We start from the raw sequence: 15432 nt of genomic DNA on the forward strand, positions 1-15432 counted from the left end.
GTGAGCAAGTAATAGAAAAAAAAAAAAAAAAATCACTTTTTCCCACCTTTTCAGCCAGATGTTATGAAAGGGCATAAGCCCTGATGAGTCTTAGCAGTTCTTTTTGGAATCACATTATCTTAATTCACGGTAAAAATGCAGATGAGATAAGCAGATTAAAAAATAAGAACGAGCAACACACTAGCTGCCTGTCCGAATAATTTTTGTAATTACTGTATTACTCTTTTGTAGCACGCAGTGTTAATAATGAACTGTTATTGCTATGTTCATGGAAATTTAAACTTTGCCAAATAAATTGCCAGCTAAAAACTCAGGAAAACATTATACGAACTCCACATGTTACCAACAGGATGACAAACTGTTGGTTGTACAGTACATGACTTTTAAGATTATAAGCACAGGACAGAATGCAATTTCACAACTTATTAAAATGCAGGCAAGTGCAGTAGAAGATTAATTTTGCTTACTTTGGTTCGCCTATCTTGATACCCGGGTGTTGTGTATAGGCATGGGAGTGTGTGCTGGGAGCAGATTTAAATGCCATGGGACAGATAGGACACTTGTAAAAGACTTCACAGTGAGAACCTTGAATGTGAGACTTGAGTGCCGCCACATCAGAGTATACAACATTGCAATGCACGCAGCTGCAAAAAGAGTGGAAAAGAGTCAGTTCAGCCTAGCCCAAAGCAGTACTGAAAGAAATGGAATCAACACTGATTTTCAAGCAAGTGGAAGAGATAAACACATACACACAACCAGATAAAACTACGTTACTCTGTCAATTTAAACAACCCAGTAAGAATCAACATAAACAGAGATTTGCATATCAGAAAGTAAGAAAAAGGAAATTTCCCAAATTTAATTTGAAAATCTCAGAGATATGAAGTTAGATCATGTTTTTATGGCATTACAATAAAACAGATAGAAGTTTTGACAGAAGAATATTCTATTGATTGTAAAAAGAATGCTTAAATCCTCTGCAAATTTGTAAAGAGATTTTACAAAATGCATTTTTATCACATGCAGTGGATTGTACAAGGTACGCCACAGCAATTTAGAAACTACCACCAAAATGCAAAACCAGTAAGGAAAACATTTCCACCATTTCCCTTGTTTAGATTTAATGAAGAGATACTGGTAATGATTTTCTGTACGTGTTATCAAATCAGCACTTGGATTTAGAAACAAAAAAAGAGTAATTTAAACTCAGGACAGCTAAACCGAATCTCTACAATCAGATCACTCTATCAGATTGGAATTCTGAAATTATTTTTCAAAAACATACTTCCGCTGTGTCGAAAATTTGTGACCTTTCCGCATCTATTCTAAAATGAAATGATTAAAAAATTGAATTAATATTAGTACGTAAGAATTTCTATACACAGTGGTCCGTTTTAGTGCCATACATCTCCAGTACTAAATGCTACCAACTAAGTCCAAGAACATACTGCAATAAGCAATTACAAAATAACCTGTCGTATAAACAAACTTCTTATTGACTAGTATTTCGCAGTAAGAGTTTTACAATTTAAACACAGAAGGCCTCTACCCTTCCAAAATTTTAATTCTGGCATCTATCATGGTAGCATGATTGTTGTCATATAAATGTCAAATAGTTTTTTTGATACTGTTTCAATGCCCTGATGATAGCAATAAAGCAGGAAATACAGTTGGATGTTGCATTTGAGAATCCCATTTTCCTTTTAAAATGTATCACCTTTGAATTTTATGAAATGTCATACTTTCTTTTCTGAGCACTTAATTTACATTCTTAATACTACTAATCAAGTTTACATCTATCTAGTCTCTGCATACCAATGCATTTTCTAAGGCTATGGTCCTTGTCTTGGGTCTGTTAAGATCTTCTCTGCTTATACAGAGATGAACATTTCTTCATAGTGGTACAAAGCACAATCCTCTCGTTAACAGATCTACCTCTAAGGTGTCACCTCAAGAGAGCTGGGTCACACCTCTCGCCTCCCCATCCCATCCTGTCTGGACTTTATTCTCTAGTGATGCAACATAATAAATGATCCTCAGCATCCACCATTGCATATTAAAACAGTTCTTAAGGATCAAGCCTTCCTTTCTTGGACTGCTGTAACAGCTTTCCTGTTTTCAACTTGGAAGGATGCAATTAAGATTGAAATTTTCAGCTGATTTAGTTCAGCCAACCAGCCTAAATCGCTGAAATAAAACTGAGCTCCCTCACAGAGGTCCTTGGGAAAGGCAAGACAGGTTATGCTGTTCCTCAAGCAAATGCACCACGGTGATAAGGAGATGCTGAGGAGCCTAAGAAGGAAGACATTAACTTTCCCAGATACTGGTTTTCTTTGCTTAGGTATTTTTGGTTTAGTCTCACAATATACAGAAATTCTGACTTAGTGTGACGAGATGTTTATGATACATCTTGAAAAGTTTAGTAACTTCAGTTTAGATTCACAGTGAAGGATTTATGAGCCTTCTGGTCTTACTGGTGCAGGCCAGGAGTCCCTGAAGATGATTCTGTGTACAAACCCAAGAGACACAGACTATAGGGAAGGGAAGTAGAGTGGAGGTAGCAGATGTAAGAAACCTAGGACAAGACAGACTACTGCTTGGTAGAAAAGAATAAAAGAGAAGAACCCAAAGAAACACGAAGAGCTGAGAGTTGTGTCAGGCCATGGATTCAATCTGAAAACAGACTGCCACAGCAGCTGGTTTGATGTAGTAAAAATGCTTTCTTCTCTTAGTGGACGATTTCACAGACTTCCTAGTAAATGAACTTGTGGCACCTTAAGGGAGAAGAAGCTTCCTACTGGTAAGATTTTAAATCACCCTTCTCCAGTCAGACAGGATGAAGCGGAAATGTTTTAGGAGTGCTCAGCAGAGCTTGGCTCTATGGGTTGCTCTTCTGATCTCTTGCTGTGCTGCCTGCCATTCAGTGCAAGTAAAATTTAAAGATAAAACAATTTTTCAAGCCTTTCAAAACTTGACATTTCCATGAAATACCTCTGATCCCCATTTTCTCAGTGAGTTGCTATTACAGGGAAACACAAGAATAAAAGAGAAACTGAAGAGCAACAAAGAAGAACCAAAAGACCAGGCTGTTTGAACGAGAAAGTTAATTTCCAAGTGATGTAAAGCTGAGGTATCTTGACTTCCCACAGAAAAGAGAGCAACCAGATAGGTGCAGTATGCCCATTAGCGTCTCAATAATAAATTCTGGCAGTTAATACTGAAAATGACTGTTCTACCAGAAGGAACAAGCTAAAATTCAATGTTTTGAAAAAACTCAAAAGGTTATTTTAGGAACCTGAAATTAAGAAAATACATCTGAATTCTATAGACCTTATAAACTGTGAAGTCCTGAATCTGACGTTTTATGGCTGGATGAGATTAGCTAATATTCTGATTTAATAGCACACAAAAGTGGATGCCCAAAACAAAGCAGAATACTAATGTGGTATTTATTCCAAAATTTGTAGTACTAATAGCATTGTTGCCATGACAACCTTAAACCCATGAAGCTGTATTCTACAAACAATGCTTATGAAAATGGAAAATTACTTTTAAAAGCATAAATTATACATAAATTGACAACAAAAGTAATCATTATACTGACCGAAAACCAACTCTTCGGGTATAATGCAGGCAGTTCTTAGTGACATGAGTCTGGAAGTGGACAGATCTGCAGATTGCTCCACATTCAGGACACGTGTATGGAGATTTATGCTGATGAATTCTCTGGTGTGATGCAAAACTGCACTGGTTAGGAAGCAGCATCTGGCAGATATTGCATGTCTTCTAAACGATAAACCAAAATAGATGAAACAAAAGGTTTGGTTCAGCTATACATAACGTCTTGTGTCAAACACTGTAACATATCAAATAAAAGGTTAAATGTTATGACTGTGATGTGAACCAAAAGAAGTAGGCAAGTACTAAATGCAGGCCCTACTGACAAACCTGTAGGACAGAGCTGGCAGATACTGGCAACCAGACATACTGGCATTTGGGCCACTCTGACACAACAAAGCCCTTTCATATACCACTGACCATGGGAGATGCATGTTGGGTTTATATAAATTTTACTTAGGTGCCTCACAAGATTACCTTACTAGTGCAAGGGGCCTAAGTACAACTTGAGAATCAAACCTTATGGTTTTAACTCAGTGCACCACATAAAGTAAAAAAACCCCAAACCCGCCAAATATACTGTCTTCACGTTCTTTGATCCTTGCTCCTGATGGGAATATGCTCTTATGGCAATATACACAATACCAATAAAATGGAATATTATCAGGCAGAAAGCACACGGATAATTTCAAAATATATTTCTCAGGCTAGAATACAACATCTGCATTGATAATATCAACATATTATGCATCTGAGTAAAAACTAGAGATATATAAAATACTTACAAAGCTTTTCTTTGCAGGACAATCTTTCTACATGTGGGAGTAACTTACTAACCTAATTCTTTTCTTGTATTTTGATACACAAAAATAATTCAAAAAAAAATCTTAAACTACATGTTGACCATATGCCAAATCAGAAACACTGAAATTCTTTGGGTGCTTTGTGCCATTTTTGGGATGAAATGCAAATGATGAAACACAGCTGTAAACAGGCTTCACTTTTGCTCACAGTTGCTTTCCATCACTGGAGGGCACAAAAAGCCAAACCTGTAAAAGCATTCCAGAAAATGTTTCATTTACAATAATACATCTCTAAGATCTCTAAGCAGATAGCTGACATCCTGTATGGAGCTATGCTTCTGTTTAACTTTGATCATGGAAGCTGCTTCACTGACTTCAACAGAAACACTCATGGTCTCAAAGTCAAGCACAAATACAAGTCTTTGCAGAACAGGACTTTAACTCAACTTCGTAAGACTTTGTTTTGTAAGGCTTTTCAAATTATTAGTATTATTTCTTATGACTTGAGAGTTACGAATCTCACCAGTGACTTACGAAGATTTAAAAAAAAAAAGACTCCTTCATGACATGGGTATTTTTTTAACATGAGATTTGTGTATTTTTAGAAATGTTATTCATAGGAGTCTTGCAGATGTAGTGATGTGTACGTTTTACAAGAATACAGAACAAAACAAAATCTCCAGAGCTGCATTATAAATTATTTACTAACCTATGTACAAAGAAATCCTGAAATAAATAATTAAGAAATAATCCCTTTCCTCACGGTAAAACAATTTCTTACTAAAAGACAGGTGCTTCATAAAAAGTCACCCCCTCTTCCAATTTAGGCAACTCTCCTTTAAATATCTTTGAAAAAACAGTAAGATCCAGATGATACAGTAGCAGAATCAAAGCTACCATTGTAGAAGAAATAGTACAGTGTTACAAATAGCTTGCACAGGAGTCTGACTTACTAGTACCGGCAATTACGCCAGTAAAAAAAAAAACAAAACCTGTTCCTATCTAATCAACAGGAGACAGACACTAACTCCAAAGACAGAAGGAAAAAGCCTTTATAGTCACTGCAAAAAAGGATTTTTTTTCTAATAGAACACTGTTTAATATCAAGGGCTAACGTAACTACTTAATTGCCTTAGCATTTTTAGCCTGATATTTGAAGAACAAGTATATTTTTATATTACAATCTGTATACTCCATTTTTATCTTTTACCAAAATAGCTTAATCTAAATGCCTTTTTTGAGGGCGCATGCAAATACTTTGATTCTTTTTTTAAAAACAGTAATTTTAAGTAGAAATGTTAACATGAAACATCTTGTGGTCACACACACAGAAGCAAGAAGTGTATTTTCATATGGTTCGCTTTTAATGTTTACTGTATGAACATGGTGGCCTGATGTCGCTGAACACAATCCCCATCCAAACACAGTTCTCAAAAGTCCTGACAACAGCAAGATGGCAAAACGCAAACCATTAAAGTAGAGGAAGTTAAGAAAGAAAATCTACCGTTGCTCAAATTCAGGTTCAATGTTAGCACTACTGCCTGCCTAAAAGATTAATAGATAGCATGGATACATTTACCACCCTTGTGGAAGGCCTTGCCTGAGGTTAACTATCTGCGGGGATTTTGAACTATCACCCTGCTTAGAGCCTTTGTGACACAGTAAATCTGAAATTGTGTTCAGACACACATAAATATTCACTTTGAAATGCCAAGTATTTGTCCTCAGCTGACCAAACAGCTATGGCCGGAACCACTGACTCATGCCCTCCAACACTGAGCAGAACTGGTTTCGGGTGTTAACTTTGTCTTCAGCTCAGGCTTAAAGGCAAAATCCCGACTAACCATAACTCTATTTAAAATGTGCTTGCCACATTTACTTGGCTTCAGTGCCATTCCCAAAATCTATCTTTTGCCATCTCTGTATTAATAAGCAGCAATATAATACTGGAGAATCTAGAGTATTATTTGATTGCATAAGAAAACAGCAAAACAGAACTTCTTATTCCAATAATAGAAACATACGGGGTTTTCATAGTCCTTCCAAAACCTTTTGTCTGCAGCACTACAAAAGGCAACTGGGATGCTATGCCACAGAAGAGCCATACAACATTCCAACCCCAACTATGCATATCTCTCTGATTTTGCAACAAGCAGCCTGCAAGATGCATCTATAATGCTAGTAACTCAGACTGACACAAAATGCCAGTAATGCTATTTGCTAAGGCCATAAGGTTTGCTATTTTGATGAGTATAGTAAAATGTTTAATAGTAACTGATTACAGTAGAACAAGAAGAATCTACTGTGAAATTCTGAAATTCAGCATGTTTGCTTACCATTTTATTTTGGGCTTAAGGTGGCATTAACTTCCAGTTCTCTCATTCCAACCCATACCAAAATAAAACACAGTTTGTGAAAATCATCACCTGCCTGCATTTAAAGTCAAAGTTTCAGAAAAAAAAGCGTTAGAAGAAAAAATGGTGGAGGTGGAAAATAAAGATACACAAGAACTATGAGTATGAAGGGAAATGAGCTATGTAGTTTCCATGGGAGCTATACACTTATATATGTAAATAAGATGAACATAAACATTAATTAGCCCAGGTTTGCTACTTTTTTTCTCCCCAGTAAGTAGATGAGGGTTCCATTCAGCCAGGAAACCGGGCAGTGAGGGGTCCCATACCCTTTAACAGGAATATTAATGGAAGTAAAATACTACAGAAAGGTAACAACTTTACAGGGAACATCTTTTAATTGCTAGGGCTGTTTTACTATTGTTTATTTTAAAAGAAATATTCTACCTTCATAACAGGAGTTTAAGAACAAGAATTAACAGCTACGTACTGCTTAGACTCATTGAAAACATAAAACAGCATACAATTTCCATTTCAAGAACAATTAGGTGGGCACTAGAAAGAATGGTAAGCTGCAAATAATAATGTTTTTCCTATTATTTGTTTGCAAAATCCAACTGTTTATTCTTTCTTCCTTCCTTCCAAAGTTGAAATAGCAATTTCATCTAACTTTCCTGTCTCCTTCCCCCCAAAATAATGGTAGTTTTACATCAAAAAGCCAGTCCCAAGCACTAAGAAGGAAAACAGAAGTCAGAGTATTTCTTGTCCAGGCTTTTCAAGGGGTAATACACAATGAAAAAGTACTAAAACGTTTATTAATAAATGCCTATACAGAGTCTTTCTTCAGCTAACACTACCCTTGCAGCAATGCTTGGGACAAAAAATGGACAAAAAGATAACAAAAAGAAAGCAGGATGTATTGCTCTTACTAAATCAACTGTTCAGTTAAACAGTTTATATGCTGGACATTTTAGTATAGCTACAACACCACAGTATATAATAAAGCGCAATGTAAGAAAACCAGCACAGAATTGAAAACTGCTGCTTGATATATGAAAAGGACTAAGAAAAATATTTAATTAATTTTTAAGAGGATATTTCAACAAAGAACATTTAACACTACATTTTAATATTAAGAGTGTTCTTTCAAAATGGAACAACATGAAAATAGCTTCTTTTCCTCCAGTGCTTTGCAGCAACAAGGCTTTTTTTTTTTTTAAACCTGGAAATCCATGGCCTAGTAAACAGGTATTAAGGCCTTGTTCATACATCAGCTCTTAAAAGAGAGCAAGTTTCTAACAACAGACACAAACACATTGATAGGTAGTAGGCAACGCTGACTGTTTTCTGTACCTTCATGACCTTTTGTCCCTGAACAGCAGTATCTGCGTACCCATACTTATCTTTCCACCTAACTGCAGTTATATTTTGACATTCTATGAAGATCTCAGTTGCTTTCCTGTAGTAAATCACCAGGGTAAACAGCATCTAACAGGACATGCATAGAGAGCAAACTGGCCAGCAACAGGGCAAAAGCACCAGACAGAGGTAGCAGGAAAGGGCAAAAGGTGTTTCTACAGATCTGTTTACTTTACCTCTCCGTACAAAAAAAGGCCCCCACAGAAAGCGAGTACATAACTTTTTTTACCTTTGTTGTTCTCTATTTTTTTTTACTTTATCCTTACCTCATCCTCCCAACCTATTCTCAGTATATTTGTCTGTCTCTCATCTACTTGCTTTATCTTGGTGCCTTCTTAATTGCTTGATTTTATAGTACCAAGAACAAGGTTTTCACAAGGACTACTGGATCTTATCATACCAAATGATAACTAATGGACCTTTTATGGATAAAAAGATACATCTAACACCAGTAAGCACCAGCAAAGGAGTTAGCTAAAAAACAATCACCAAGTATTAAGTAACTCACGAGCTGGTGCAGAATATACTCATGGTAGGCCTTAGATACTGTTCAAAACTGCAGCAAGATCTAAGGATGGAATACATTCTGCTAACTTCTTTCTGACAAAAGGCTTAAATAAACTCGCTTTAGGTAGGCACATCTGTAGTATCTTACAAACAGAAATTCACTCACATGGCATTTCACTGTGAATCCAGGCAATTTCAGCCTAAGTCTGCTAGCCAGTTAGTAAAGTAGGAGCTGAGGCAGAGCCACATAATCCATATAGTCAAGATTACTTCCTCATTCAAATCTCTATACATTACTGTCCGTAGCGTAACTGTTTCATGGCCACAGAAGAGGTCTTAAGTTTAGTAAATAGATTCTGACAGGAACCTGTCTGCGCTTGTATGACTAGTGGATTTTTTCCTGACTGCAGGACTCAAAAACCTTTATCGTGTACATTGCTGTGCAATTCCCAGGAATGTTCCTGGGGCATTCCTGTCTTGATCAGTCTAAGCATGTTTGCAGGTTTTCAGCTTCCCACATAGCAAGAAGCTGCAACACCAAGCTCAACTGAATGCTTTGAAACACACCAGAATCCCTTTTAATTGGCACGCCCCAACAGAAATCCAACTATACCATTTAATTAATGATCTTAACTCTTACAGGATTATAAAATACATCGCACACTGATTAATATTAACTTTTATTGAATGACGTGTTTCTTTCAGATTAGGCCACATACATTAGTGAAGAATTTTAAAATGGTTTGTAAGTTTAACTCATTAGCAATCGTAAGAGGAAAGGAAAACCAACACAAATAAACAAATGGTCACACAGCAAGAAATGCACGCTAGTGAACACTTTTCACTTCTGTTTAAGAAAGACCTGAAGAAAACAGCATGCATATCCTTTCAATAGAATCAGTGTGCCATTTATTCATTGCCTAGAGTCCCTGTAGAGAAGAGGAATGCCTAGCTCACTTATGGTGCTATATGAAAATAATAAAAACTGAAGACAAATCAAGAATAAATCACTTAAAACTATCATTCAGATTGAATAGGCGGACTGTTAATGAGGGTGCCAATTAAGTGGATTCCACAGGATACCCAAATTCCAAAGCACAGAAAGAACCATTAAAAATTCTTAGTAAAGACCATTATTAATTTTAGTATTATAACGTTCAGCTGTAAGAAAGCTAATGCTAAATTTTAGCAAAAATATACAGTGTAAATTTCAGACTTCAGGGCCTAAAAATTTCTTTAAAAACTCTTATTTAAAAAAAGTTGATGTTCACTATGTAAGCGCTTGCAAGATTTCTTGTTGTTTTCGGTTATACTTTTAATCATGGAGGTTCAGATAATTAACAGCTAAATGAAAGTAAAAACATATCCAAAGTCTGCTAGGCTTATAGATGAAACATTGGAATTTAAACATATGATACTCTACTTGTCCACTTGTGTCTGCAGCCTGCTGGAAATGAGTTGCAAGAGATGTCTCATCTTGGAAAACTTCATTACACTCCAAACACTTTAGACTATGTCTACAGAGTTTTGATGGATCTTCGTCTAGTGGCATAGCTGGAATGACAGGTGTACTTGCTGGGGCTGATATTACTGTCCCAGTTATGCCAGACTGTATCTTTGTTACAGTATGTGTGCCAACTCCCACAGGGCTTTGAAGCATAGATGTAGCAGTATTGCTTGAAGGAGATGCTATCATTTGATCTGCTGGGACTGGTTTTAAAATCAGGTGTGAACACTGCATTACAACTCCCTTTTCCTTGTGTCCACGAGCATGGGAAAGAAGACTGCATTTATTGTAGAAAACTAAATTTTTTGTACAATGATTACATGTCACTTCAATTCGCACACTCCTCCTGTCATAATGCTGGGTCAAGCTCTTCTCAAGAGCAAATGAGTCGCCACACTCCAAACACTTGTAACCTCGTGTCGGTAACGTTATTCCGGCATTGGCAGGGGGACTAAGGTTTGGGATGTAAACTGGTACAGGATTGACGCTACTCAGCACCTTATTGAATGCTTCCACTACAGAACTTTGTAGAGATGACACCACCTGGACTCGAGACACTTTTTTAGAAGGCTGTGAGGCTGCTGCAGATATTATTGCCTGCTTTATTTGCTGCTGAGGTTTCGTTAGCACTTGGCGGAGTTCAGAGGTGGTTTGAGCACCTTGAGGCAGAAGATTAAGGTTGGCAAGATGGACTGTCTTTGGCACAAGTTTAGCACTGGCAAGGCTTGATGCTGGCACCACAACAGTCTGCTGTTGTATAGCATTGGCAGCTTTTATAATGGCGCTACTGGCACTCTGCACTGAAGCAGCAGATATTACAGTGGCTTTCACTGTAGTATTGTTAGCAAGCTTCAAATTAATAACTTGTGAACCTGCTGTTTTAACTGCTGAAACAGGTAGAAAGGCAGTAGCCACAGGTTTGATAGTGACCTGTTTTGGTGCAAGGTCTGCAGATGCAACTGCATTGGTGACAACTGTGGACTGGAGAGGAGCTCTAGGAGGAGAGGAAAGAACAGCAGCGGAAGTTGGTGAGGACAGGAGAGATGTCATGGAAGTGACCATAGAAGCAGTCTGCTCTGGCTTTTTACCAGAGTCCAAATCAACTTCTGGCAACACTCTAGTAACAGTTCTCTTGATCTCCCCCGAAGAAGTCTTGATGGTTTTTATGCGAACTTTAGGAATTGCTGGTGTTGACCCTGCAGGAGAAGATGGAGACCCTTTGCTACTGTTTTCACTTGATACACTTCTGGGACTATCAGGTGGTTTGATAGATGGCTTTTTAGCACCATCAATGAGACTCTGAGATTCGGGTGATTTTTCAATAGCCCGGGGACTTTCACTCATGTCTTTTGGTAATGGAGAAGATTCTCCTGAATTAGACTGTAAATCTTTACTGGTATCTGTAGCTGCCTTTTTAGCACTCAGTGCTGCGATTGCAGCAATGCATGAAGAAAGTTTTGCTGATGACTTTGCTTTGGACTGTGAAATGCTGGCGAGATTTGTTTCACTTTTTTCAGTACTCAGTTTTCCATCAAGTACCCTGTTTTCAAGGAGCTTCTCAGAATTGTCTTTTAGCAATTTGTCCTCTGTTTTTCGAGCTTTAAAAGGCTCATAGACACCTAAATTCATGGAGTTTGTCTCTGCCTCTCGTTTAGCAACTTTATTTTTATCTATACTACTTGAAACTGGGATTCCAGATTTAATCAAGTTCTCCCCGGCAAGTGCCTTTAGTTTGTCATATTCCTGCTGAGATACAGATCCTGCCAAGACATTTGCTCTGAAATTTGCACGCATCTCCTCTTTATCTGGAGGGTCATCCACCTCAATTTTTTCATCATCATCAAATTCTTCAGCACTTGATATTGGGCTAAACTGGTTGAAAGCTGAATCCTTCAACGTAGTCTCAGAAGCTGACCCATCATCTTTAAGTGACTTCCCTTCATCTTTACTGTAACTATCAAGAGCTGATGACGTTAGAAAGCCATTATGCAAGCCATTGCCTGTGGAATGGTGGCCATCCTTGTCCACTCCTTCGGAAGAATCAATCGTACGCACATTTTTCACAATGACACTCACACCAACATCAGATGATGATGGGGCATGAGAATCTTCATCTGTGTGAGCATTTTGCTTTATGTGGCTTTCATGGTCATCATGTCCAGATTCAATAGCTGCTTTTGGATCAACCATGTCTGGTATGTCAAAGGCTGCAAGAAGGTCATCGAAATCTGGGGTCTTCATATCCCCCATGGTCACGTATTTGATTGTAAGCAAATCTGTAAAATAAGCAGAAAGTCATCAACTCAGTATCTCACGCTCTAAGAGCAGAGTCTTACACAAAATAAGCTTATGTTCACATATGCCATGCAAAAAGGTGTTATTTCACTTCTGAAGTAATATTTTCAGAAATTATACATTACAGAACAGTGTTCCAGTGCAAGTGTACAGTCAGACCAAGAGCTATAGTCTACTTCAGAGACTGTAACCTAGTCATTTCATTCTAGGCACAAATTTCTCTTCAGTGACTTTCTTTCTGTCCCCTCTCCTACACTCCCTCCTACCCTCTCCCACGTACACTATGATTACAAGATACCTAGCCTTTCATTAAAATATTGTGAGACACTTGCAATTCCTACCAAGTCTAGATTTTCCTTGACATTTGCATTACCAGCCTAATGAGCCTTCTTGAAGATAGTAACAAATGCGTTTCTACTAACAGTTTGAGACTGTTGCACTGTTTTCTATAAATTAAGTTGCTTTATAAGAATTATGGAGTAAGTGTCTCCCAGTGTTCACAATGCTTTTTTTCAGCAACTCTACTGAAGCATCTGCTGTATCTACACTACTCCTGACAGGTGTCTCACCTACTTTAAAGACCTCCCATAACAGAGATTCTACAACCTCCAATGTAATTTATTCCAGTCATTCACAATTTTCAATGTTACATGTTTTCTACTGCATAATCCGAACCTTTCTTGATGCAATCTGAATGAACTACATGTGGTTCTATTCACCTATCCTCTCTGCAACAGCACTTTGCTCCGAGACAATTATCTCCCTTCAATCTTCTCCTTTTTAGGCTAATAAACACCAGATCTTTAGGGTTTTCTTTCCCCTCACAGACAATGTTTTCCAGATCCCGTTCTTTTTGTTCGCCACTGGCCTCTATTGTTGGGTTTTTTTCCTTCCAATTACCAAACCAAACAGGTAACTCAAACCTGAAACTTTACAAATGCTGTGTAAAAAGAAACACTAACTTTGAGTATACTTTTAGATTTAAATCCCACTATGAGATTTGCCCTTTTCCACAGACATTGCAATAGTACACACTTGTAGAGACCTACAAAAATCAGTTACAGAAAGCACAGACATTTTTTTCATTTTCTTTCATAACCACGCACAGGTATGATTTGTATTGTTGTGACAGAGCTGTTATTAACATACTTTCAATGTTCATTCATCAACACTGGCTACCTGGAAGTCATTATGGACTCTAAGAAAGGCAACTGAGGAAATTTTCTCAAGGATACTGGAATACACAAAGACATTTCATATAATACCTTCAAATAAATATACAATAGTTTTGAAAATTGTTTACATGGTCCACTTAATGGTTTGTTGCTTTGTCTAACTTACTAACTCCTTATTACACCAGTTCTTCTGCAGAGCTGAACTCAGCATGTGATTCTCTAGAAGATACGAGTATACCATTGCAACTGATGAATTTACTCTCTTAATTAACTCATAATTCCCTTACTTAATGGACAATATATAGTAGCCTATCATGATAAATGCTCATTAGCAAGATTTCACTACTTTTGTAACGCATATGGTTATAATCTACGCTTATCAGACATAACATTGTTTCATAATGCTGGTCATTCTGGTTTTATTGTGTATTTAATTAATTACAAAATTTTAAAATCCATTTATTCAAAAGCAAGTTTCTAGCCCTCACGCATTTAAAACTAGTAACTGGGATAAAATGAACATAAAGATTTAAGAGAAGAGACTAGACAAGTAACCCGTACAGCTCAACTCTCTTGCAGTATATAATCAGAAGCTAACCCATCACATTCAGCACACATGGCAGTAGACGCCTTTGGTATACCAAAGCAAGATGATTATCACATTTATGCACAGTGCTGCAGGCCTGGATTTTAGTCTACGCTCTGCCTGAAAGATTTCCAAGATCCTGTGAAAGGGCCACAGTTACAAAGGCAGTTATCTAATAAATACAAAAATACATACACACATCATATCAAAATTACAAAGGAAGTTCTTAGAAGAATTAAATGGAAAAGATTCCAGAGACCAAAGCATATCAAATCTGTGTAAAACCACACAAACAAAGCTTAACTGACACAGTTCTTCATGAGTCGAGATACTAATTATTTGCATTCTGATTATACATCTGTCCATAGGTTTCTTTTTACAGTTATTATATACACTCAAAAAGAACTCGAAAGTCCTCCTAGTCTACAACTTCCTCTAATTACATATATTGGATTTTAATTAACATTTAGCAATAGCAATGAATTAAGTAAAGGCCCACTTACACATTATTTTATCCAGGTATGTTTAAGAGCAAAACTGTGTAGCAGAGGAGATACATTTGTCCTTCACTGAGAAACTCGGTTAGGCTAATTCCAAAATGGGAAAATATCTCAAAAGAATTCAGAGGTCTTGTGCTGGTTTTGGCTGGGGTAGAGTTAATTTTCTTCACAGTAGCTAGTATGGGGCTGTGGATTTGTGCTGGAAACAGTGTTGATAATACAGGGATATTTTAGTTATTGCTGAGCAGTGCTTAAACAGAGTCAAGCCTTTTCTACTTCTCATACTGCCCTACCAGCGAGTAGGCTGGGGTGCGTACAAGAGGTTGGGAGGGGACACAGCTGGGACAGCTGACCCCAACTGACTAAAGGAATATTCCATACCATATGACGTCATGCTCAGTGTATAAAGCTGGATGAAGAAGAAGGAAAGGGCGGGGGGCGTTCAGAGTGATGGCATTTGTCTTCCCAAGTAACTGTTACACGTGATGGAGCCCTGCTTTCCTGGAGATGGCTGGACACCTGCCTGCCAGTGGGAAGCAGTGAATGAATACCTTGTTTTGCTTTGCTTGTGTGCGTGGCTTTTGCTTTACCTATTAAACTGTCTTTATCTCAACCCATGAGTTTTCTCACTTTTACTCTTCTGATTCTCTCCCGAATCCCACTGTGGG

At 37.5% G+C, this 15432-nt stretch overlaps 1 protein-coding gene across 1 annotated transcript in view; it reads right to left on the minus strand.

The window, feature by feature from the left end:
* ZNF532 (zinc finger protein 532) overlaps positions 1-15432 on the minus strand; it is a 51981-nt gene that overhangs the window by 22758 nt on the left and 13791 nt on the right. The window contains exons 3-5 of the mRNA XM_059833379.1: positions 10125-12484; positions 3605-3786; positions 468-644 (exon numbers count right to left, since the gene is read on the minus strand). Coding sequence (XP_059689362.1) covers positions 468-644; positions 3605-3786; positions 10125-12484 — 2719 coding nt within the window. The remainder of the gene's footprint in view (positions 1-467; positions 645-3604; positions 3787-10124; positions 12485-15432) is intronic.

Source organism: Gavia stellata, chromosome Z (genome assembly GCF_030936135.1).
Source record: "Gavia stellata isolate bGavSte3 chromosome Z, bGavSte3.hap2, whole genome shotgun sequence".
In the NCBI taxonomy this organism is placed as follows: Eukaryota; Metazoa; Chordata; class Aves; order Gaviiformes; family Gaviidae; genus Gavia; species Gavia stellata.